This window comes from Saccopteryx leptura, chromosome 5 (assembly GCF_036850995.1).
Source record: "Saccopteryx leptura isolate mSacLep1 chromosome 5, mSacLep1_pri_phased_curated, whole genome shotgun sequence".
Taxonomy (NCBI): Eukaryota; Metazoa; Chordata; class Mammalia; order Chiroptera; family Emballonuridae; genus Saccopteryx; species Saccopteryx leptura.
The window spans coordinates 161,248,014-161,272,890 of record NC_089507.1 but is presented as its reverse complement, the minus strand read 5'-3'; the positions used below and the strand labels follow the sequence as shown (position 1 = coordinate 161,272,890).

Genomic DNA, 24,877 nt, shown 5'->3' with positions numbered 1-24,877 from the left:
TTTTCAATAACCTACCAATCTCAACAGACATGAACCCTTCTAATAACTTTTTTTTCCTGAAGGCCTTGTTTAAGGGCTTGCTATACCAACTAGATAAATATTACATGTCTATATAAAATAACAGTAGTATGTAGTAATAAACATTTGAAGGTAACTTTTATTAAAAAAGTATTAGACTGTATACTCCACAAGGGCAAGGATCTTAACCTGTTTTGCTCACAGATGTATACCAAGCACCTAAAATAGTTCCTGACATATAATTGATGTTCAATAAATATTTGTTGACTGAAGAACAGAAACTTACCGTGATGACAGCCTTGCTAAGACAGATGGATCCTCTGCAGCCATACTCTGTCTCATCTTCAGATTTGTAGTAACTCAAAGTATTATTTTTCAAAACTACCCAACGATCTTGCCACCCATGAATGTAGTTTGTCCACTGGGGACAGGGGAGAGAGAGGGGAGGAAAACAAAAAATAACAAGTCAGTATTTTAGAAATCCAAATTTTCTGATCAATCTAATTTTAAAACTACAGTGTGAAAAGTTCTAACATAATTATAAACAGTAAACATGACTATAAAAAGTAGAAAGTTGATATTTTCTAGATTGTATAATTATTTTCAGTAACTTTTACAAATTTATAAGTAAACAGATAAATGAAATAGTATAGTATTTTCTTCTAATATTTGGGGAATAGAACAGAAGGAGCTTTCAGTTTAAAATTCTGCTTTGTTCCTGTACAGCAATGGAAACTAACAAAAAGGCAACCAACCAAATGGTAAAGATATTTGCAAATGATATTTCCAATAAAGGGTTAATATCTAAAATATATACAGAACTTATACAACTCAACAACAAAACAAATAATCCAATAAAAAAATGGACAGAGGATTTGAATAGATATTTTTCCAAGGAAAGTGTACACAAGGCCAATCAGTAGTACTAATTATGAGGACAATGCAAATCACAATGAGATATTATCTTGTACCTGTTAGAATGGCTATTAAAAAACAAACAAAAAAATAACAAATGTTGTCAAGAATGTGGAGAAAAGGAAACCCTCATGCACTGTTGGTGAGATGGTAAACTGGTATAGCCACAATGGAAAACAGTATTTAGAGTCCTCAAAAAATTAAGAATAGAGCTGCCATATGCTCCAGCAATTCTTCTGGGTATTTATCCAAATATGAAAACACAAATCCAAAAAGATATACGTTCATTGCAGTATTATTTTATGATAGCAAAGATAATGAAACAACCTAAGTGTCCACTGATGAAAAAATATGTAGTGTATATGCAATACTACTCAGCCATAAAAAATAAAATTATTGCCATTTCAACAACACAGGTAGATCTTGAGGGTTATTATGCTAACTGAAATGTCAGATGAAATGGAAAAAGACAAAAACCATATGACTTCACTCACAAGTAGAATATAAAACAAAAAGAGGCAACAAATGAACTATCAAAACAAAACAAATTCATACACACAAATAACAGAATGGTGGTTACCAGAGAAGGGAGGAGATGAGAGGACAAAATGGGTAAAGGGGTAAAATATATGGTAATGGATGGAAATAAGACTTTTTTTGGTGATGAGCATGCAAGAGTATACAGATACTGAATTGATGTTATTAACCAATGTTACCTCACCAAAAAAAATTACCCTTTATTCTTTGTGTACTTTCATCCCCTCCTCCTCACCACTATCACCACACTTAAACTGTTTTGGTTCCTGTTACAATTAACATTCAATAGAAAAGTAAGTCTGGTTACACAGTCTCCTACACCAAGTATTGCATGAAACCTAAATCAATAGAAGTATGAAGCTAATTACGGCCAAAACAGTACTTTTGTTTTTTATTCCTATATGAAAATTTATGATGTTCATAACTACATCCAAGTAAAACTACCACATCATTACTCTTTAGTAAGTCTATATCAACTTCATTTTTTCCTCCACAGAACTCAACAGTTCATATTTAAAATAGTTAACTCATTTTCCAAGTTTGTCTGAAGATCTATTTTCAAACCCAAAGAATAGTAATAATATAAATATAAAACTGGCTTCTCAGAAACATACTTGGATTATCTGTTTCCAGTACCTATAAATGGTGTTGCTAAAGTTTTGTTGCACACACTAAAAATCACAATCAATAAACTTGCAATGGCAGAAATGTAACCTCTATGGGAATTCTTGATTTTGCATATTTTCATGTTCTGGGTTTTTTTAATATAGACAGTTCCAAAACTGTCTGCCAAAAACTAATTCAAAATGGACTGTTAAAAATATACATACTGCATTGGCTCAGGCTCTTTACCCATTGAGAAATCTTTACTTTCCTATTCCCAATTCAGCATGTTTGAGATGGTTCAGGTCTTAAATCTTCTAAGCCCTAGTATTACAACCCCTCCCAGAAAGTTTATTCACGCTGGCAAAACTGAATTCATCTCCTTTCTTATTGCACTTCCTCCCTAGGTTTCCATTTCCTTGACTTCTGCAGTCACTCAGACTCAAACCTGACTGAGGGTTCATGTATTTTATGGATAGAGTAGTGGATACAAAATCAGAGACTCAACTACTTTACTAGCTGTGTGAGGAATTTTGACAAGTTATTTAACTTTTCTGAGCTCCAGGTTTTTGCTTGTTATTTGAATGGCTGAATAAAATTGTGAAGACATCTTTTCTATTTACAAGAGATACTCAATACCGGAGGTGGGGTGGGGGTTCCTTCTCAATTTTTATAGCCCATTATAAACTCCTATTCATCTTTCCTTCACATCAAAACCTTACATTTTACTCCTCTTCTCTCTTTTCAATTAATCTAATTAAACTGTCAGATTCCCAGATTCCTGAGAAGGCTTAATAACCTTATCTCTAGTATTTTCTGCTTTTCATTTCATAACTTATATAACTTTACTTATTAAGCTAATCTCACTGAACCAGCAGCTCCAAAACTTACATGAACAACTCCCCATGTCTACAATACAAATTGTTTAGGCTTGCATATCTTAATCCACCTCACCTCCAACTATCATCCTTCATAAGGCTAGTATCTGTGGGACTGGGGTTAGGTTACTTATCCTTTCTGTTTATCAAATTCCACCTTAGAATTGTTAAGATGAAATAAGAATAGACTTAAAACACTACCAAGCACATAGTACTTTCTGAGTTGGAGGTTGGTTACACATAGCTAATGAAGCTTAATCTTGGACACATCTCACTAAAACAGACCCCTTCCAAAGTGACAGAAGGGGCCCCAGTAATTCTATGTCCAAAATTTTATATTATTTTCTACAGAGAACCAAATAAAATTACATTAAGTCACAGGACCCTTTACTCAATAAACTATGATCAGACCTAGAAGGCAGATCTTTGCCATTCTCTACCCTCATCAAATACCTTCACTCTTCCCTATTTAACAAATAGAGACAAGGCAATACAATATAATATGCTGGACAATGCAAAGAAATGAAAGATTTCTGTTCCCAAGCTATATTTTCAAAAGAAAAAAGAAACATATATTTAAAATAAGAATAAGAAGCAAGTCACAAATTAAATGCTATGGGAATTCAAGGGAAGGAGATCTGGAATGGTTGGTGAAATAAAGGGCTTCATGGAAAGAATAGTATTTGAGATGGAATCTATGGAGGAACAGACTTTTAGCCAACAAGTGTGTGGAGAAATAGAAGATAAATTAAACCCCAAAGGATAAGATTTCAGTAGCTGGATGTAATTTATTTTATCCAGGCTTAGCTGTTCTCAAGTCCTACTAAGGCAGAAAGTTTTTCCCAACCATGATGCATCCTGATATTTATTAGAGCCACCTAGAATTACTGTCTATTCAATATCTTTGGAAATTATGTACTTAATTATAAGTTGTATAGAAAATAAGCTCATAACAATTTCCATGTATTTTATATTACCATATAGAAAAGAAACCACACACACAAAAAACCTCAGCCCTGGCACACTGGCTCAGTGGGTAGAGCACTGGTGTGCAGATGTCCCAAGTTTCATCCCCAGACAGGTCACACATGAGAAGCGATCTGCTTTTCTTCCCCTCCTTCTCCCCTTCTCTCCCTCTTCCCCTCTTCCAGGCAGTAAGTGGCTCCACTGGTCTGAGTGACAGCCCAGGCACTAAGGATAGCTGGGTTAATTTGAGCATCTGACTCAGATGGGGGTTGCCAGGGATGGATCTCCATCAGGGTGCACACGGGATTCTATCTCTCCTACTCTCACTTAGAAAAGAAAACAAAACAAAAACAACTTTGGACTGGTTTAAGAAACAAATCAAACCAGTATTGGGACTTATCTACCTACATTACTCAATAAAAGAGGAAGAATAGATGCTGAGTTCTAATCCATTTTAAATTACCAAGTGAATACAAAGGGCTCAAAATAAACATATACTTTAAATTTCAAAACATGTATTCAATATAAAGTACTCTTTATTAAAATGCTTCCAGGAAACATTATATACAACCATAAATTATTACACTTCAGAGAAATTACCTTCATAGCTGTTAACAAAAATAACACCAAAACCTATATTCCTGTTGATCTAAGTATGCAGAAACACTGAGGTTATTTACCTGCCATAGAAGTGGTCAAGTACTACATTACTACATGTCAAATATATATAAAAAAAAGCCTTCCATTTTTTCCCCTGTATTTCCATACCTACTATATACTACTTTGAATAAGGTGAATCCTCAGCACTGTGACTCCACCAGTCACTCCAATCCCCCCAAAATGATCAATAGGTCAAAAGTACATCTGGTTTTGTCAAATACTTAATACCACCACAATACTACATAATTTGAAAGTCTGCTTCTCATCTATCAAGAAAAGCAATGAAACTACCAGAATCACTCAGAAGCAAAGAGCCCATTTTATAATAATTCCGTCTAAAAATGTATGCCTATTACACAATGAGTTTAACAGATTTCTAAATTACAAGATACATTTAATCTAAAGAAATCCTAGAAAGTTTCACTATACTGAAAGCCTTTCACTGAAATTCCAATAATGATCACAATAACACACACCATAATTTCTCTGCTATGCAAGTTAAGAGCACTTTGTAAGCCTTAGTTCTGACATATTCATGCCTTTCTTAGGACCTTTCTGATCAGCCTTCTAAAGACACTGAACACTTAATATGAAAAAATTCTAAAAAATGTTCAAATGCTTAGCCCAAGTATGTCTACGGGAAGCAGGGTGATTTCTTAATAGCTGCACATGACCTAGCATCCTATGACCAGCTTGTTGAGAGACTCGCCTCAACTCCCCCTTCTCCAGGTTAACTGCTAGCTCCAGTCATTTCTAAAACCTTAATAGGAAGGGAGATGAAAGTTATAAAAAACCAAAACACGTAATGTGGATCTTCTCATAACTTTAAGGAAAACAAAACAAACAAAAAACACCCCCCATGTGCAAAGTAAAAGATCACCCACCTTCTCTCTTAAAAAGGGCCTTATCAATTTTAACTAATTAGCCTTACAGTCCTACAAACAACTAGCTGCTTTGCTAAAATTTTGAAAATGGGGTTTTAAAAAATTCTGAAAAGGTAAAATGTCTTTTCCCTACTCTGGCCCTCTGACTACAAAAACATTATAATGCTCTTCTTCCTGGAAAAGGTCAGTCTCCATTCAACATATTCCAAGTTACTATGAATATTTTTTGTACTTTGTCTTTTCTGATGAGGTGTAAAGGGTGAAAAGAAAAGTACAAAAGTCCTCATTGAGATCTCCCTCCCCTATATCTTATCTGGCATAGTTTTGCACCTCAGATTTCAGCACCAATCCTAGGTGTGAGGTTCTCTCTTTTAGCCGCGTTCCCAGACTCTGCAAACCCTCCTCTCTGCTCCGCATCTCCGGAGTAACCTCGTTTGAGATCGGATCTGCACCGCTCCCGTACCGTGGTTCGAGCACCACAGGTGCTGAACCCGGATTTCTGCAACCGGGACAGCTGCCGCCTTGCGTCCCGCCCGTCGCGATGCGCATCCCTCTCCCTAACTGGATCCGGGGTTGGTACAGGTTTTCCCCAGTCTTTGGCGGCAGGTCCGCGCACACAGAGAGGGCGGTCCACTTCTCCCCGCGGCCCGAGCGTTCCGGCGGCGGAGCTCGGCCCCGCGGAACGGCACGTTCCGCAGCCTCCGCCCGGGACAGCCCGTGCCCTCAGGAGCTCGCCTGGCGGCAGGTGCGCCCGGACAGGGGCGCTCGGCCCCACGGGTGGCTCACCTTGCTGAGGACGCCGCAGCGCTCCACGGGCGGCCCGGACTCCGTGTCTGGATCCTCTTCCGAGCCCGACGAGTTCCAGCTCTGGTTGTCCGACATGGAGGCGCGGCGGACGAGCAGGAGCCCGGCCCCCGCGCCCTGAGCTGCGCCGGAGGAGGCGCCGGGCGCCTGGGGTGAGATGTCGGGCGATAGAGAGGAGACGAGTGCCCGCTCCCGGGCAGCGGGGTGCTGGCGGGGGGACCACGTCCGCCCCGCGCGCCGCCGTCGCCGCGCCCGACTCCGAGCGCTCCGGGGAAGGAGGACGAGCGGCGAGGGGAGCCTGCCCTGCCAGCCGTCAGCCGCCGCCGCCGCCGTGACCCCCGCCCTGCGACCGGCGCCGCCACCCGAACTCAGCCCCCTCGATGCTGAACTCAAAAGGCGGGAGAAAGGAGAGGAAGGAAGAAGGGAAGAGAAAATCCTGCCGCAGAGACGCCGGTCTGCTCACACCACTGCTCCAGCCGCCATCTTCCCGCCTGGCCCACTAGGTATCCTCCCTCCCCTCCGCTCCTGTACGTCCTCCCGTTCTCCCCCGGTTCTCCGCCCCATCCCCCGCCCGACGTCTGACGCAACACGCCGAGGGCGTGGGGGTCCCTCCCCGGGTGACGCCGGATACAGAAGGAGGAGCGGAGAAAGGAGGAGGGATGCGTACGCCTCCGTGGTGAGTTCTGGGAAGGACCAGGTCGTCAGCCGCATTGCCTCATGGGAGTTGTAGTCGGGATCCTGAGTCCACTGTGGAGTGTTTCGTGCGGGTAAGGTTTGTTGTCTTGGGGGTGGTCAAGAGGTAGGTGAGCTTCGTTTGGATAGTTGTGTGACGGGTTCCCTCCGCCATGCTTCTCTTTCTACCTCGCGTGTTTATGACGATCCCGCCGAGCTTGCGCGGCCGGACGTGAGAAAACTCTCCGGGCGTACCTTCCTTGGCGGCTTCCCGAAGTCCCGGGACTCGCCGGGGCGGGAGGAAGTGACAGGACCCGTCCAACGGAACCGAGGTATAAGGGGCCGCCAAGCTCTCTAGAAACGAGGGGGTTTCTTTCCACCAAACCGCCTCTGCAAATGTTGACGGTCTTTCATCTCTCTCTAGAAATTAGACTTCACACTTCACGTTCCCCGCTTTTTGGATGAAAATAATTTCAATTCCTTCTCACCAGAGCAACTCTTCGCGTTGTTAGTTTCAGAGTTTTATTTTGTGAATAATAACTTTGAAGGTGTCGGAGAATAAATCACGCTTGAACGGTTTTTAAAGTAAGATGAGAATGTGAGGTGATAGCCTGGAGTTTTCTCTTGCCAATGAGTATCTTCCTGAAACTAAGATTTATCATCTCTACCGATCTACCTCTCTCTGCAAGGTAGAAAAGGTTGAAATAGAAGTTTGGTTCTGGAAGAATGACCAAAGTGCAGTATGTCTCAGTAGAGCCCAAGCTCTACCTGGATCAGGCATCCCTGATTCGACTTCCCAGTGCAGTGGGACACTCCTGCTTATTGGCAGGGCTGGCAGCCTTTTCGGGACTACTCTTCAGGTGGCTATGAGGATGCTACTGTTAAATGCCACCAGAGGAAAGACACGACCGACACACAAATTAGTTGCAATAATCACACAGGCAATTTATTACTCACAAATCCTTTTGGCGTTCCTGGTACAGCTTAAGGGGGCCCCGTCAGCGTGCTCCTCTCAGCTGGCTTTGGTTAGAGCTCAGAGCAGCGTGGACAGTCCACATCAACGTTGGAGTCTGGGCGACTATTGCAGCAGGGGCCCATCAGCTTTAGTACCTTTTCTGGCCAATGCCTTCTAACAGGTATCAATCTACAGGATTATCACCTCAAACCACCTTTTTGGGAGTTCCTTGCAGGGAGTTCCCCTCTATGTCAATCTACTGAAATGTTTACATTAAACCACTTTTTAAGATGTTCTTATTTACATTAATTTACAAAGTTAATGTAAATAACACCAAGCTATTTCTTATCTAGGTATAACTTCACACACATACTAACTGGGCTCTGTTTGAAAGTCAGAATCTGTTTATCACATTATAGAGTTAGAGCACCAAGTTACTTCTTATCTAAGTGTAACTTCACACACATGCTAACTGGGCTCTGCTTGTAAGTCAGAGTCTGTTTATCACATTACAGAGTTAATGGCACTAAGCCACTATATTAATTCCTATCCAAATGGCATGATTTTATTTAATTTTAATAATTATTTTTAATATCATCTTAATTACTTTTATATATCTTCCATATTTTTATATTTCTATATATTTAATTACTATAACCTTATATTACAACACAGTAGTTATTGAACATTAAGGGATTAGGCAATAAGAGGCTAACTTTGGGTCCTGGCCGGTTGGCTCAGTGGTAGAGCGTCGGCCTGTTGTGTAGGAGTCCCGGTTTCGATTCCCGGCCAGGGCACACAGGAGAAGCGCCTATCTGCTTCTCCACCCCTCCCCCTCTCCTTTCTCTCTGTCTCTCTCTTCCCCTCCCGCAGCTGAGGCTCCATTGGAGCAAAGTTGGCCCGGGCGCTGAGGATGGCTCCATGGCCTCTGCCTCAGGTGCTAAAATGGCTCTGGTCGTGACAGAGCAATGCCCCAGATGGGCAGAGCATCGCCCCTGGTGGGCATGCCGGGTGGATCCTGGTTGGGCCCATGTGGGAGTCTGACTGCCTCCCCGTTTCCAACTTCAGGAAAAAAAAAAAAGAGAGAGGCTTTGTTTTGAGACTAGAGTTAAATCAGTGTGAAGACCACTAGAAGATGTAACAGAGCTTGTCTAGCCTTTTTTGCATACATTACAAGGATAACTTTGAGAGATCTTTAACTTTGTAGCTTCAAGTCTTTTGTCTCATTTGCAACTTTTACAGTTTTGTCAATTTTTTTAATGCCAACAATAAAATTTGTTATTAACCCTTAGAAAAATACCTGTATACTGCTGAAACAGAAGTATAGGAGTGAAATTTTGAGTTTGGTGAAAAAGGCACAGTGGCCAGAAATAACTCTGATAGTGATAGAGGTCAACTTAACTGGTATCACAGGGAAATGACAGAATGATGGGAAGCATCTCTGAAAATACCTGTCTTCCATTCCCAAAGTTGACACTTATATAATGCTGAATCTGTTATAAACTAGTTACAAATTGCTTTTCATTGTGAAATCAAGTGATAAATGAAAGCCATTCAGATGAATAAAGCTTATGAAGATACGTGGTCAACATGTTACAGGGGGTTCTCGAGTTAGGACACAGTTCTGTGACACAGTTCCATCCCTATGACAGTGACGTAACCTGGATTTTGGTGTAAGTTGATACACATCCTAGCCTAAGTCACTTACTATCCTAACACAGTTGTAAAATCATAATCTAGAACACAAAAACACAACTAAGCCACAGAAAAAGGAAAAGAACATAAATATACTGTAATACATGCTGTACTGTAGTAACAAAAAATGAGTGTAAAAAAAGTGCAATGCTAACGGCATGAGCCGAAACACAATTTTTTTTAGGTTTTTATGGGAGTGAGTGTTGTAAAGTTAAAGCATCGTATGTCAAGACTGGAGGTTGTCGTAACCCGAGGACTCCCATAATTAAAATATAATCCTAGGGTTGTCATTCAAAAGAGAAAGAAGAAAAACCATTTAGCACATTTTTTTCTCTTTATTGAATTACTAAATTATTCCTTTAGAATGTTGAAAACTATAGCAATTAAGTTTTGCTTTGCCTTCTGATTATCTGATGTAGTTAGTCTTCCTATTTCTGATTCTTTTAAGCTCTAAGTTGCATAATTTCATCATTCTTAACTATGGGTATCCACAGGAGGGGAAGGAGATGAGGGGCGGTAAGGAGGGTAGGGGAAGATAGATGGTGATAGAGATTTGACTTGAGATGGTGAACACACAATAAAATATACAGGTGATGTGTTATAACACCTGAAACCTGTATAATTTTCTTAACCAATGTCACCCCAATAAATTTTATAAAAGTTTTTTTAAAAGAACACAAAATGACAAAATGTCATTAGTCTTTTTTGTGTGTGTGACAGAGAGAGACAGAGGAAGGGACAGATAAGGACAGACAGACAGGAAGGGAGAGATGGGAAGCATCAATTCTACATTGCAGCATCTTAGTTGTTCGTTGATTGCTTTCTCATATGTGCCTTGACTGGGGTTCTACAGCAGAGCGAGGCTCAAGCCAGCGACCATGTCCATGATCCCATGCTCAAGCCAGCGACTCAACACTCAAATTGGTGAGCCAAGGCTCAAGCCGGATGAGCCCGCGCACTCAAGCTGCTGACCTCGGGGTTTTGAACCTGGGTCCTCTACATCAGTGGTCCCCAACCTTTTTTGGGCCACAGACTGGCTTAATGTCAGAAAATATCTTCATGGACCGGCCTTGAGGGTGGGACGGATAAATGTATCACGTGATGGAGACAAGCGTCAAGAGTGAGTCTTAGACGGATGTAACATAGGGAATCTGGTCATTTTTTAAAAATAAAACATCGTTCAGACTTAAATATAAATAAAACAGAAATAATGTAAGTTATTTATTCTTTCTCTGCGGACCGGCCCAAATGGCCCTCGGACTGGTACCGGTCCGTGGCCCCGGGGGTTGGGGACCACTGCTCTACATCCCAGTCTGACTCTATCCACTGGGTTGCCACCTGGCCAGTCAAAATATCATTAGTCTTAAGCAAATGATCATAAATTGTTGAGAAATTTACTTCATAATAAAATTTAAAGTCACAGACGCAAAGTGTATGTTTATTTTTTTTATTTTATTTTTTTTAATTTTATTTATTCATTTTTAGAGAGGAGAGAGAGAGACAGAGAGGGAGAGAGAGGAGAGAGAGACAGAGAGAGAGAAGGGAGGACGAGCTAGGAGCATCAACTCCCATATGTGCCTTGACCAGGCAAGCCCAAGGTTTTGAACCGGCGACCTCAGCATTTCCAGGTCGACGCTTTATCCACTGTGCCACCACAGTTCAGGCATATGTTTATTTTAAATTGAGCGTTCTGTTGTATTTTATGCCTGCCTTTCTTTGTATTTTATGCTTTTTATTTTTATTTTTAGTGAGAAGAGGGGAGATAGTGAGACAGACTTCTGCATATGCCCCAACCAGGATTCACCTGACAACCCCAATCCGGGCTGACGCTCGAATCTCTAGAATCAACCTACCTATCCTCAGCACCTGAGGTTACGCTGGAACCAATCAAGCCACTGGCTTCAAGAGGGGAAGAGAAGCAAATGGTCGCTTCTCTTGTGTTCCCTGACCCAGGATCAAACCCAGGACTTCCACATTCCGGACTGAGTCTCTATCCATGGAGCAACCGGCCAAGGCCTTTTTGTATTTCTAAATTGTGTGTGGTTGTAACTACCAACACTAAATTAAATGACTAAGGTGCCCACTTACTCAACAGGAAATTGTTTCACTTTATTTAGTATTAATATGAGATAAATTGCCTTTTTTGAAAAGATTTTTGCCGCAATCTTATTTTTATGAGACTGTTTCGCCCTGACCAGATAGCTTGGTTGGTTGGAGCATCATCCTGAAGCGCTAAGGTTGCAGGTTCAATCCCTGGTCAAGGCACATACAGGAATAGATCTATATTCCTGTTCCTGTCTCTCTCTCTCTCTCTCCCAATTTCTCTTTTGCTAAAATCAATAAATTTAAAAAAAACTTTGACTATTTATATTGTTTTTTAATTTAAGAGGTATTTTTGTATACTGATTAGACTAGCATACCACATTAGAGGTTGGGACTTACTTTACTTTTGTTAATGGAAAGAAATTCCAGTACACAAATGAAAGTACATGAGCTTTCTCTTTATTGTGTGGTGAAAGTGATAGCTTCCAAGTTGTGTCTCTTAGAACCTTCTCCAAACTTATTTATTTATTTTACTTTTAGAACTTGAATCTACCTGGAATTTATTTTTGGATTGGAATGAGGAAGGAATTTTTTTTTTTTTTTAACAATAGTCACTTGACCCAACACTTTACTGAATAGTGAAGTCTATTCTTACTCTTACAGCTATGTGATATGCAAAATCCCCCCATATATATATATATATATATATATATATATATATATATATATATATATATATATCTGTTTCAGGATTCCATTCTTTTTTTTTATAATGTCTTATTTTTCAGTTATAGTTGACATAAAATATTATATTAGTTTAAGATGTATCATTAGTGATTAGACATTTATATAATTTAGGAAGTGATCACCCTGTTAAATCTAGTACCCATCTGACATGATACATAGTTATTACAATATTACTGACTATATTCCCTATGCTATACATTATTACAATCCCCATGACTATTTTGTAACTACCGATTTGTACTTCTTAATTTCTTCCCCTTTTTTACTCATCCTCTCAGACCCTCTTCCCATCTGGCAGCCATCAAAATGTTCTCTGTATCTTTAAGTTTGTTTATTCATTTATCTTGTTTCTTTAGATTCCACATATGACATGAAATAAATCGCTTGATATTTGTTTTTCTCTGCAAATAGCAAGATTTCATTCTTTTTATGACTGATTAATTTTTCATAGTATATATGTACCACTTCTTTATCTGTTCATTTATTGATGGACACTTAGGTTGCTTCCAGATCGTGGCTGTTGTGAATAATGCAGCAGTGAACGTATGAATTAATATGTCTTTTCTAATAGTGTTTTGGGTTTCTTCTGATAAATACCCCAAAGTGTCATTGCTGAACTGGACTCCATTCTTTTTCATTGATCTATTTGTCTATGTTAGTACTATACTGATTTAATATCTTTATCTTGTAAAAATTCTATAGGGATTTGGATTGAAAGTGCACTTAATTTGTGAATAAAATGACATCTTTACAATATTCTTAGCTTTGATCAGGCACTTTATATACCTGATCTGCCTTATTCCTTACAAACCATATAAGGTATAAATTCTTAGTCTCATTTTAAAGATAATGAAGCTCAGGGAAGCTAACTTATCCAGTGTCATATAGCTTCTGAGTAGCAGAGTTAGTATTTGAATGCAGATCTATATGATTTTAAAGATCATGCCTTTTATTCAAAATGCTTCTATAAAAAGGAAGGGATTGTATAAATAAATAATATATATTGTAGATGTCTATCAAAGCAACTATGCTCTTAATTCAGCTAGTGATTTGGAACATCTTTAGCATTTACCCTGCCATTATTTCTGTGTTGTCTGATGTCACCCCAATGTAGAATTTATTTATTTTTACTATTTCACATGAAGAAACTGAACCACAGAGAAGTTAACTAACTTTCCAAATGTCCTACAGCCAGTAAAGAGATCGGTTGCTGTTTGAGCCCACATAGCCTGATTGCAGCATTCATTCCCCACTAGAGTCTTCAGGTCCTCTTCTGTCCCCTGATCTTCCACCTCACCTCGTTCTATCACTTTTATCTGCACTGAACACCAATTCCAAAGCCTTCATCCTGGCCCTCTACTCCTACTGCCAAGACACAAAAACAAAACGAAACAAAAATAACCTAGAGGTGTTAGAATTGAAAATGTTTGCAATTTTATTGATCAGCAGGTAGAGGAATGAAGGGAAATATTTGTTTCTGATGCTAGAACTATAGTAGGAGAGGATGTCCCAGTTTTAAACAAAAAAATAACACTAACCAATTTTGAAAAAAAAAATGCTATCAAGAGCCTTCATTCATTAGCTCTGGCTGCCATACAAAATACCACATACTGGGGGGCTCTAATCTTTCTTCCTCCTCTTATACAAACCAGTCCTCTGGGTTAGGGCCCTGTCCTTATGACTTAATTTAACCTTAATTACCTCCTAATAGTTTCTGTTTCCAAATGCAGTTCACATTGGGAGTTTGGACTTAAAATAGGAATTGTGGGGGAACACAATTTAGTCCATAATGGAATTTACAGGTTCTCTATTCTCACAGTAATTATGTATTACCATAAATATGTGTTTTGAGTTAGTCCTTTTTAGCTAACTAGGAAATATAACTGTTCTTTATACTGCTAAAAATTGGGAATTTATATAAGAAACATGATTTTGCAAACTTAGAAGTATTATTAATCTATGAAACAGAGGTAATAATCTATGAATAGCAACAGTCTAAAAACTAGAGGACAAATGAGCAAAGAACAGAATGTGAATAATACAGCTGATTTTTTATGCCCTATTTTAATGTCTTGGATAATTATCTGAATGACTAAATTATGGACTATTTGAATTTCTTTATACTGTTTTGTATGAAAAAATTTTATCTGTGTAGATGTGTGTGTGTGTGAGTGTGTGTATCACTGATATTGAAGAAAAGGGAATTAAAGTGATATAAATTAGTTAAGGATCAATCTCTTCACATTTACAGTCTTCTAAATTAATTTTCAATTTAATTTGTTGATGTCTCTGTTTTCCATACATTTTTCTCTTCACGATTAAGAGAATTGATGATTGCAACGTTACTTAAGAATGCCCAATCATTGTCTTCAGAATTTTCCCACAAGCTGCTAGCACCTGTTCTTCATGTCTTGATGCATGGATAATGACAATTATGTCACAACTGCTACCTTACTAACAAGGATTATGTGAGGCATCCCAATTTTATTTAATTTTTTTTTCACTTTTGAGAGAGAGAGGAGGGAGAGAGAGAGAAAGAGAGAAAAAGCACATTGATTTGTTGTTCCACTTCACTGGTTGATTCTTGTGTGTGCCCTGACTGGGTATCGAATCCGCAACCTTGGTGTATTGGAATGGCTCTTTAGTCTAACCAACTGAGCTACCCAGCCAGGGCAAGAAGCATCCCAATTTTAGAGATGTTAAAATGTGTGTCCCTGAAGCAATGAACTGTTGTACCTGCTTTTCTTTTTTAATCGGTTTTCCATTTTTTCCCTGAGAACACTATTTATGATTTTCAAAACATAAACATATATGTGGAGAGGGAGGGAGGGAAGAATAGGTGAGGGGGGAGAGAGAGAGAGAGAGAGAGACTATTTATACCACTGTACAAATTGCATTTTAAATTTACCAATATTTTGTGAAGATGTATTTCATGGTTTTATTTTTAATGACTACATTGAATTAATTTCCCTTTTGAAGGGCAGTCAAAATTTTTTCGATTTTTCTATTACGAAAATATTATGCAAAACATCAGTTTAATTATTGTGCACTTACCTAGCTCTTTTGAGGAAAGTAAATTGCCAATAGTGGACTGCTGAAGTGGGGAATATGTACATTTTACAGTGTGATACTATCAAATTGTTCTCTAAAAAGATTGCATGAGTGTACACTCCCTAGTAGTGTGTCTGAGTGCTCCCTTCCCACTTGAAGACAAAGGATGGTGGTAGATGACATCTGAGTAAGCTTTCAGAAGAGACTCAGTTCACATTTCAAAATGAACCCACATTGGGAATATTCATCAGTTCATTATGGTTGACCAGTTGGGATACTTCACTATTATTGGTCTTATCAAGACTTTTTTGATTGAAGGAAAGAGAAATACATTTATGGTAGCTCAAATAAAGAAAAGTTATTTTAGAGATCTCTGGATCCTCAACTGGACCTGTACACATACTGAAAACTTGGAAAATGAGGATTTGGTGTTTTTCTGTCCATTGCTGGGCCCTCATGGTATCTCTGTAATCTTGCATTCTAAATCTCTGTTTCTCTATCTCTTTTTAACTGTCATCTTCTATGTTGTCCAAGCTTGATTTAACTATATCTCTGATGGCATGGAGAGGGATAACATGAAATTTCATCATGATACCCAGAATGGTGCACAATTTAAAACTTATCGATTGTTTATTTCTGGAATTTTCCATTTAATATTTTTGGGCCATGATTGACCACAGGTAAGGGGGAAACTGCTGGGCAGTTCTCTCTTTTCTCATTCCTCCCCTTTCCCTGCATTACCATTGTTTATATGTGTGTATATTACTAGTGTCTGTTACTATTTCCCCTCTTCTATTCCTCTCCTACCACAGCAGTCATTGGCAGCAGTGATGGGAAAGTAGTGGAGGGAGCAGGTGAGAAATAAGGGCTGGGAGAAAAACAAACTATAATGGAATTTTTATAACATGCCTTCCATCCTGTTTAACTTGACTCACAGGGATAGAGAAGAGAAGCTTATGTTATGCCTATTCATAATTCTGACTTCATGCATGACCAGGCAGTGGTGCCGTGGATAGAGCATCAGGATGCAGAGGACCCAGGTTGGAAACCCTGAGGTCACCACTTGAGCACGGGCTCACTAAGTTTGAGCGTGGGGTCACTGGCTTGAGTGTGGGATCATAGACATGACCCCATGGTCGCTGGCTTGAGCCCAGAGGTCACTGGCTTGAACAAGGGGTCATTTGCTCTGCTGTAGCCCCTAGTTAAGGCACATATGAGAAAGCAATCAGTGAACAAGGAGCCGCAACAAAGAATTGATGCTTCTCATCTTTCTTTCTTCCTGTCTATCTGTCCCTATCTGTTCCTCTCTGTCTCTGTGTCTCTCACAAAAAAAAAAAAATTCTGTTTCTCACATCAGCATTCCAAGTTCCCCTAATCTTCTCACCATTTTCCAGCTCCTCTGATTTGTATTTATATCCTAGTCTCAAATCTAGACTTATTTCCTGTATCTCAGTAATTATGATTCTAAATGGTTAGTAACATTAAGTAAGGTTATCCATTTTATGGAGATGGATATTTAAGTAGGCATGGCCAATACTGCTTTCTTTCTTTTTCTTTGTTCTCTTTCTAACCACCAACATTCCATTTAGATTGAGAGATGATTTAATTAATATTGATTATTATTATTGTATTATACTTATAATGAAAGATCTTATTCTGTTACACTGAACCATAAAGTAACTTTGCCTATATATCTCAGGCTCCCTTGTGTGTTGATTTTTACCATTTAACTCTCCTATTGTACAGAGGAGAGCCAAGCTAGTCATGTCCCAAGCAGAAATACTTTTTCTTAGTATTAAATAAAAATGAAGTTATATCCCATTATCTTTTACTTTACATATATTTGGTTTTGGGCATAAAAGCTTGTCAGGGGTGTTTCATTATAACAGTAAAAAGTCTTTCAGTTCAAACAGTAAACAGGCTACTTACTGTCCGCACAGTGATACTAGTGCCCACTCTGCATGTACGTATTTTTTTTATTTTATCCCCAAGTTTTTTAATCTCTATCTTTTAACTTCTTTTGGTGTTACATTGAGAAATTATCTTGTTAATATATTAAATTCATACTGTATAAAGCAGTGTGGTATTTTTAAATATTAGTAGACTCACTGAGGTAGTTATTTTGTAAATGTGTTTTGCTTCCTCTTTTTCTTCCCAACCCTTCCATTGTTTCACTTTTACGTAATTTCAGTCCAGTAAGCTGAAATTTGAGCATACAAAGTTCCAACTTTTATTACAACTTCCTTTTTAAAAATTTAATTTTTTTTTTCCATGAGAGAGACAGAGAAGAGACAGGAAGGGAGAGAGATGAGAAGCACCAAATCTTTGTTGTGAAATTTCCTCCTCTTAGTGCAGTAAGCTGAAAAATATTGTTCTAGAACATATATGTTGTTATGGTGATACAGTTTATGACTATGCAGTTTATCTTCATCCCCATTAAGACCTGCTATATGATTGATAATCTTGATTGGGGTGGTATAAATATGAAATATATACCATATCTCCCGTAGATTCATTGTTTTCTAACATTTTGCTATCTAGGAACACATATAGTAATTAAGTGTATAAAGATATTGATATGTTTTTAACAGTCACATTATTGTTAAAGATCAAGTAAAGTTTTAATACTGCTTGTCACATAGTCCATATTTGGGAAATGTTTATAGATGAATGGAATAAGTTTAGCTGGTTTATGATTGAAAGGAAGTTGTAGGAATTGTGGTTAACAAGGTCCGTAGAAAAATCTCTAGAATGGTAAAACTTAATGAGAAACCAAAGAACCAGATTCTATCATAGTTTTTTGTAGGAAGGAAGGACCTTATTTTGTAACCAGTTTACAGTTTATCTATGACTGATAACTAACAGAGTATATGTGCTAGCAAATAAATTTATGTTCTAATTACCATAGATAATTCAAGTGATCTGTGGAGCCTTTTTTCTTTTTTCCTTTTTTCTTATGTTGATAAAGTAGTTATATTCTTTTAAAACTTTTTTTTAAGATTTTTTTATTGATTTTAGGAAGAGGAAAGAGAAAGGGGGAGGAGTGGGAAACATCAACTTAGAGTAGTTGCTTCTCATATGTGCTTTGACCAGGCAAGCTTGGAGTTTAGAACAAGCAACCTCAGTGTTCCAGGTCAGTGCTTAATCTACTGTGTTATCACAGTTCAGGCAAAAGATTTATGTTTTCATTTAACTCAATATATCAGGAAAAATAGTCATTGGCATTTATCAATATTTTAATTTTTTTATAATTTTGAGTTAATTTGAGAAGTAACAGAGAGATAGTGAACAACTTTACTAGAAATTATAATAAAAATTGTCCTGACTGGGTAGCTCAGTTGGTTAGAGCATCATCCCAAATCTTAGAGGTTGCCAGTTTGATTTCCCAGTCAGGGCACATACAGGAACAGGTTGATGTTCCTGTCTGTCTGTCTCTCTCCTTCCCTTCCTCTCTCACTAAATTCAATAAATAAAATATTTTTAGCCTGACCAGGTGATGATGCAGTGGATAGATCTTCAGCCTGGAACACAGAGGACCCAGGTTCGAAATACCGAGGACATTGGCTTGAACACGAGCTCATCTGGCTTGATTGTGGGCTCACCAGCTTGAGCGCAGGGTCACCGGCTTGAGTGTGAGATCATAGATATGACCCTGGTCATTGGCTTGAAACCAAGGTTGCTGGCTTGAGCAAGGGGTCACTGGCTCGGCTGTAGTCCACCAGCCCGCAGGCCCCACCCCTGTCGTGGCACATATGAGAAAGCAATCAATGAACAACTAAGGAGCCACAACAAAGATTTGGTGCTTCTCATCTCTCTCCCTTCCTGTTTCCTTTTCTCTGTCTCTCTCATGGGAAAAAAAATTAATTTTTTAAAAAAGAAGTTGTAATAAAAATTGGAACTTTGTATACTCAAATTTTTATTCCATATTTCCCTAAAATGGGTAATTTTTTTTTTAATTTTTTATTTATTCATTTTTTAGAGAGGAGAGGGAAAGACAGAGAGAGAGAGAGAGAGAAGGGGGGAGGAGCTGGAAGCATCAACTCCCATATGTGCCTTGACCAGGCAAGCCCAGAGTTTTGAACCGGCAACCTCAGCATTTCCAGGTTGACGCTTTATCCACTGCGCCACCACAGGTCAGGCAAAATGGGTAATTTTTTTAAAGCTACTAGCTGCTCATCAGTTTTTTTTGGGGGGGGGGCAGAGAGAGCGTCAAAGAGAGGGTCAGGTAGGGACAGATAGACAGGAAGGGAGAGAGATGAGAAGCATCAATTCTTTGTTGCGGCACCTTAGTTGTTCATTGATTGCTTTCTCATATGTGCCTTGACCCAGAAGGTTACAGCAGAGTGAGTGACCCCTTGCTCAAGCCAGTGACCTTGGGCTTCAAGCCAGCAGCCTTTGGGCTCAAGCCAGCAACCATGGGGTCATGCCTGTGATCCCACACGCAAGCCAGTCACCCTGAGCTCAAGCTAGTGAGCCGGTGCTCAAGCCGGATGAGCCCACACTCAAGCCTGCAACCTCGGAGTTTTGAACCTGGATCCTCCACATCCCAGTCTGATGCTCTATCCACTGCACCACCACCTGGTCAGGCTGTTTATCAACTTTAATACATCATCTTAGAAGTATCCATCTTGTAAATAAAGGTTCTAGATCTCATATGTATCTTGAATAGATTTAACTTATTATTACTTAAGATTTTTTATCTTGCACTTATGTTGTCAATGTACACTGGAAACTTTGACATCTTATAATCTTGTTAAAGAGAAGGCAGTCCAGGCCCTGGCTGGTTGGGTTAGCAGTAGAGTGTTGCCCTGGCGTGTGGAAGTCCTGGGTTTGATTCCTGGTCAGGGCACACAAGAGAAGTGCCCATCTGCTTCTCCACCCTTCCCCCTCTCCTTCCTCTCTATCTCTCTTTTCCCCTCCTGCAGCCAAGGCTCTATTGGAGCAAAGTTGGCCCTGGGTGCTGAGGATGGCTCCATGGCCTCTGCCTCAGGAGCTAGAATGGCTCCTATTGCAGCGGAGCATCGCCCCCTGGTGGGCATGCCAGGTGGATCCCAGTGGGGCACATGGGGGGGTCTGTCTCTCTGTCTCCCTGCTTCTCACTTTGGGGGGGGAGGAGGCAACCATTTTTTTCTTTCATAATAGCAAAACATTTTTATTTTTACATTTAATAACACCAGTTAGAATTATAAGTCAGTAAAGTTTTCATTTTTGCATCACTATTCCTTTCCTGTTCCCTCTGTATATACATCTATATATACATCTACCTTAAGTATTTGTTTACTTACAAACTGTTGTAAGTAACTTTTAGTCCACAAACATTATAAAGGATGAAAGAACACTGTGATGCATCCTGTTAGCAAAATGGGGTGTTCCAAGTTCTTATTGCAGAATACTCTGTGTGATGAAGTTATTCCTGTTGAATGAGTAACTGGACAGGAATGCCATATTTGCTTTTTAATTCCTAAAAATGCATTGCTGACTCATTGATTCTTGAATTTCAGAAAATATATTTGAATCATCTGAAAATTCAACGTCAGAGATTTTGTTTATAAGGTTAGTTTCACTATCATTATAGTCTAGAATGCTGTTGGTCTCTTTGCATTCATCTTCTAACTTGTCTAATAATGTGAAAACCCTTCTGTCACTTTTCTTCTCTTTCCCAGTATGAAGACTTTAGAACTCTCAGCTATGTTTAATGAAAGATAACAACAACAAAAAAATTCCTAGGAAAGAGGTATCTTCTCTTATACTTTGTTTCAAAGATAAGATACTCTGGGCAAAACAATAAAAAACTAAAGGATGATGTAATAGTGATGATTTATTTTACTACTAGAACGTCAATCTAGGTGACTATTTTATATTTTAGCTTAACTCTTAAAAATAATTGATGAGTGGCCCTGGCCGGTTGGCTCAGCGGTAGAGCGTCGGCCTAGCGTGCGGAGGACCCGGGTTCGATTCCCGGCCAGGGCACACAGGAGAAGCGCCCATTTGCTTCTCCACCCCTCCGCCGCACTTTCCTCTCTGTCTCTCTCTTCCCCTCCCGCAGCCAAGGCTCCATTGGAGCAAAGATGGCCCGGGCGCTGGGGATGGCTCTGTGGCCTCTGCCCCAGGCGCTAGAGTGGCTCTGGTCGCAATATGGCGACGCCCAGGATGGGCAGAGCATCGCCCCCTGGTGGGCAGAGCGTCGCCCCATGGTGGGCGTGCCGGGTGGATCCCGGTCGGGCGCATGCGGGAGTCTGTCTGACTGTCTCTCCCCGTTTCCAGCTTCAGAAAAATGGAAAAAAAAAAAAAAAAAAAAAAAATAATAATAATTGATGAGTAATAATTACATAATTCCTAGGATAAAATACATTCATATAGAAATTTTTCAAGATAGAGTGAATTTTATTCTGTTAAAATGAGTAAATTATAGGGTTTCATTTTTCTTTGGAAGATTTCTAAGAAAAGAAAGATATGAAACATTAATATTTACAAATATAAAATTGGGTGTAATAGGCCCTTGAGGTACACCAAGGGTTGTTTCATAACCACACCTGAACTGGTTTGTATTTCCTTCTCCTACCTCAGGTGAGAGGGTTAGCCATTGCAATTCATTTCAAAATAGTAATTTGACCAAGTAAGGAACTTATCTTAAAGATCAAAACACATCTTAATATACAGAGTAGGGCAAAAGTAGGCTTACAATTTTTCATGTGGAAAAATTATACAATAATTAATTATTAATAAAAGAATGAACTCTGTTTTGCATACTCACAAATGTAAACCTACTTTTGCCCAACCTTCTATCACTAGTTCATTTATCTTTGCTTAATCCAGTGAAATTTTTGCATTAAAAAATTAGGTCTAAAAAAAAATAGGTCTATAAGAGACATGGACAAGAGTGTGGTGGTTACGGGAGGGGGAGGAGGGGGGCACAAAGAAAACTAGATAGAAGGTGACGGAGGACAATCTGACTTTGGGTGATGGGCATGCAACATAATTGATTGACAAGATAACTTGGACATGTTTTCTTTGAACATATATACCCTGATTTATTGATGTCACCCCATTAAAATTAATAAAGAAAAATAGGTCTTTAAAAATTCACATTATATGTATATAGTAAATATTTGCCCATTGGGACATCTGAATAGGCCATTTTTGCTAGTTAAAAATACCTCAAATAACAGAATTTTTCTTTAAAAAAAATTTTTTTTTTCTTAAGTGAAAAGCAGGGAAGCAGAGAGACAGACTCCCACATGTGCCCAACCAGGATCCACCCAGCAAGCCTCCTGTGTGGTGATGCTCTGCCATCTTGGACCATTGCTTGGCAACTGAGCTATTTCAGTGCTTGAGGTGAGACCATGGAGCCAACTCACTCCACCCGAGCCATGGTTGCTGGAGGGGAAGACAGAGATAGAGAGAAGGAAGAGGGAAAGGGGTGGAGAAGCAGATGGACACTTCTCCTGTGTGCCCTGGCTGGAAATGGAACCTGGGACATCCGGCCACACGCCAGGCTGATGTTCTACCATTGAGCCAAGCCAGGGCCCAGAATTTTTCAAAAAAATTTTTTATAAGAAAAGTGTGGCTATCATATAGATCTCACATGCATATTTAACAGTAGAACCATATTTTTAAAATCACAATCTGAGAGAATCATCCAAAACCAAGTGAAGTCAAGGGGATCAATGACTGCCATGTAATTTTACATTAGCCCTCAAACAGAGATGTGAAAAGCTGTGTACAGTAAAGAAATACTGGTGAAATCCAGTGCCAAAGGTCTTCTTCAAAAATACCTTGCTCCTTTCTAGGAACTGTTGTTAGGTTTTGTAGAATGAGAACCCAAACTATTTTATGATTAAGATTAGTGTGGTCCTTGATGTTGCATATGGAAGTTAAAAGGTATATAATCAAACAACTTTTTGTAGGTCATATTCTTGAAAAAGAAGTTCGTAATTTTTGAAGCCGTGGAAAGCCTTTTTTCTTCCTCATTTTGGAAGTATTTTTGAAGCATAGAAAAACATTAAAATAAATGCAATACGTAGGTGGGAGGAGATGAAGAAAGCAGCCCTGCTGCATGTTAGGGACAAAGAAAACCTTCAGACCTTCTAAAGGACTGGTAAAGAGGAAGAGGGAGCAAAGTGTTCTCAGAGAGCACAGGAACCTAGTCTGGCTCTGTCCTTTGAGGGAAGGGGTGTGCCTAGGCAGGCACATCATGGTCAAACTGTGGAAAACCAAAGATTAAGACAAAACTTGAAAGCAGTCAGAAAAAGATGATGTATCACCTGCAGGAAAACAATTTGACAGATCATGGTCTTAAATAACAAGAGGTTTAAAAAAAAGGTGGAACAATTTACTTATATGTATTTTACTAATATATACTTTACTGGGATAATACCTAAATTGGTGAGTATCGTGACTTCTTAAACATTTAGTACCTACCTGGCATATGATAAGTTTTTAGAAAAACGTTAGTTATACATATTTTTAGGAAAGGAGCCAACCTTTATGGAATTTAATATTTTTATTTCCTTATTTTAGTTTTTCTAACTTTAAAGTTTTTATTTAAAAAGAATTTAGTTTTTCCAACTGTACCATTGAAAAGGAAGAAACCACTAACAGTACTATAAAAGAGAAGTCACTTTTGCTACTACTTTTACTTGTACAAAGACAAGATTTAGGAAGCTCTCATTTTCAGGAAAAAAAAAGTTTCGTTTTAGACAATGCTTTTCTTTCATTTTACGTGTTGCTTTAGGAAGAAATATAGGGTTTTTTTATTATTGATTTTTATTTAAGTTATTAGGTAAGGCAATGCATGGTAAAAATGAACTGTTTTAAGTGCCATGATTATTGAAGAAATTATTCTTCAGATTTGCAGTTGATCACCAAATATATTTTTCTCTGTGCAATCTTTCTCACATTTCAGGATACTCATAAAACCCTCCTCTATAAATATTTCTTTTAAAACTTCATGATTTTTGCCTTACCAGTGGTGGTGCAGTGGATAGAGCATAGACCTGGGACGCTGAGGTCCCAGGTTCAAAACTCCAAGGTTGCCAGCATGAGCATGGGCTTGCCAGCTTGAGCACAGGATCATCATTATAATCCCAAGGTCGCTGACTCAAGCCAGTGACTTTTAGGCTCAAACCAGCAACCATGGGGTCATGTCTATGATCCCACACTCAAGCAACCCTGCGCTCAAGATGGTGATCCCAGGCTTAAGCCAGATGAGCCCATGCTCAAGTCAGCGACCTCGGAGTTTCAAACGAGGGTCCTCCACATTCCAGTCTGACTCTATCCACTGTGCCACCACCTGGTCAGGCTCATTCTTACCACTTTTATGTTACTTCTATTATCAGTCAACAAAACAAACTATTGTTTATCATCTTTGGTAAGATTTCACTAATTTTTTATTTTACCTCTTTTTTGTATTAATAGTAAGTGTAATGGCTTTGAAGCCAGACCTGAAA

At 39.0% G+C, this 24,877-nt stretch overlaps 2 protein-coding genes across 6 annotated transcripts in view; one reads left to right on the top strand and one right to left on the bottom strand.

Moving 5' to 3' along the window:
• Positions 1-6,724, bottom strand: part of CERT1 (ceramide transporter 1) — a 150,993-nt gene extending 144,269 nt beyond the window's left edge. Inside the window, exons 1-2 of one of the 2 annotated variants that reach the window (XM_066386360.1) lie at positions 6,248-6,724; positions 305-439 (exon numbers count right to left, since the gene is read on the bottom strand). In XM_066386360.1, the coding sequence (XP_066242457.1) occupies positions 305-439; positions 6,248-6,343 (231 nt within the window). In that variant the 5' untranslated portion in view covers positions 6,344-6,724. The remainder of the gene's footprint in view (positions 1-304; positions 440-6,247) is intronic. The other variant, XM_066386359.1, reaches the window with a different exon arrangement.
• Positions 6,725-6,963: 239 nt separating this feature from the next.
• Positions 6,964-24,877, top strand: part of POLK (DNA polymerase kappa) — a 125,816-nt gene continuing 107,902 nt past the window's right edge. For 2 of the 4 annotated variants that reach the window (XM_066386355.1, XM_066386353.1), the window contains exons 1-3: positions 20,929-20,981; positions 21,092-21,162; positions 22,633-22,763. The gene's annotated coding sequence lies outside the window, so the exon portion shown is untranslated. Of the gene's footprint in view, positions 7,033-20,928; positions 20,982-21,091; positions 21,163-22,632; positions 22,764-24,877 lie in introns of those variants that run through there. The other 2 variants (XM_066386356.1, XM_066386354.1) reach the window with 2 other exon arrangements.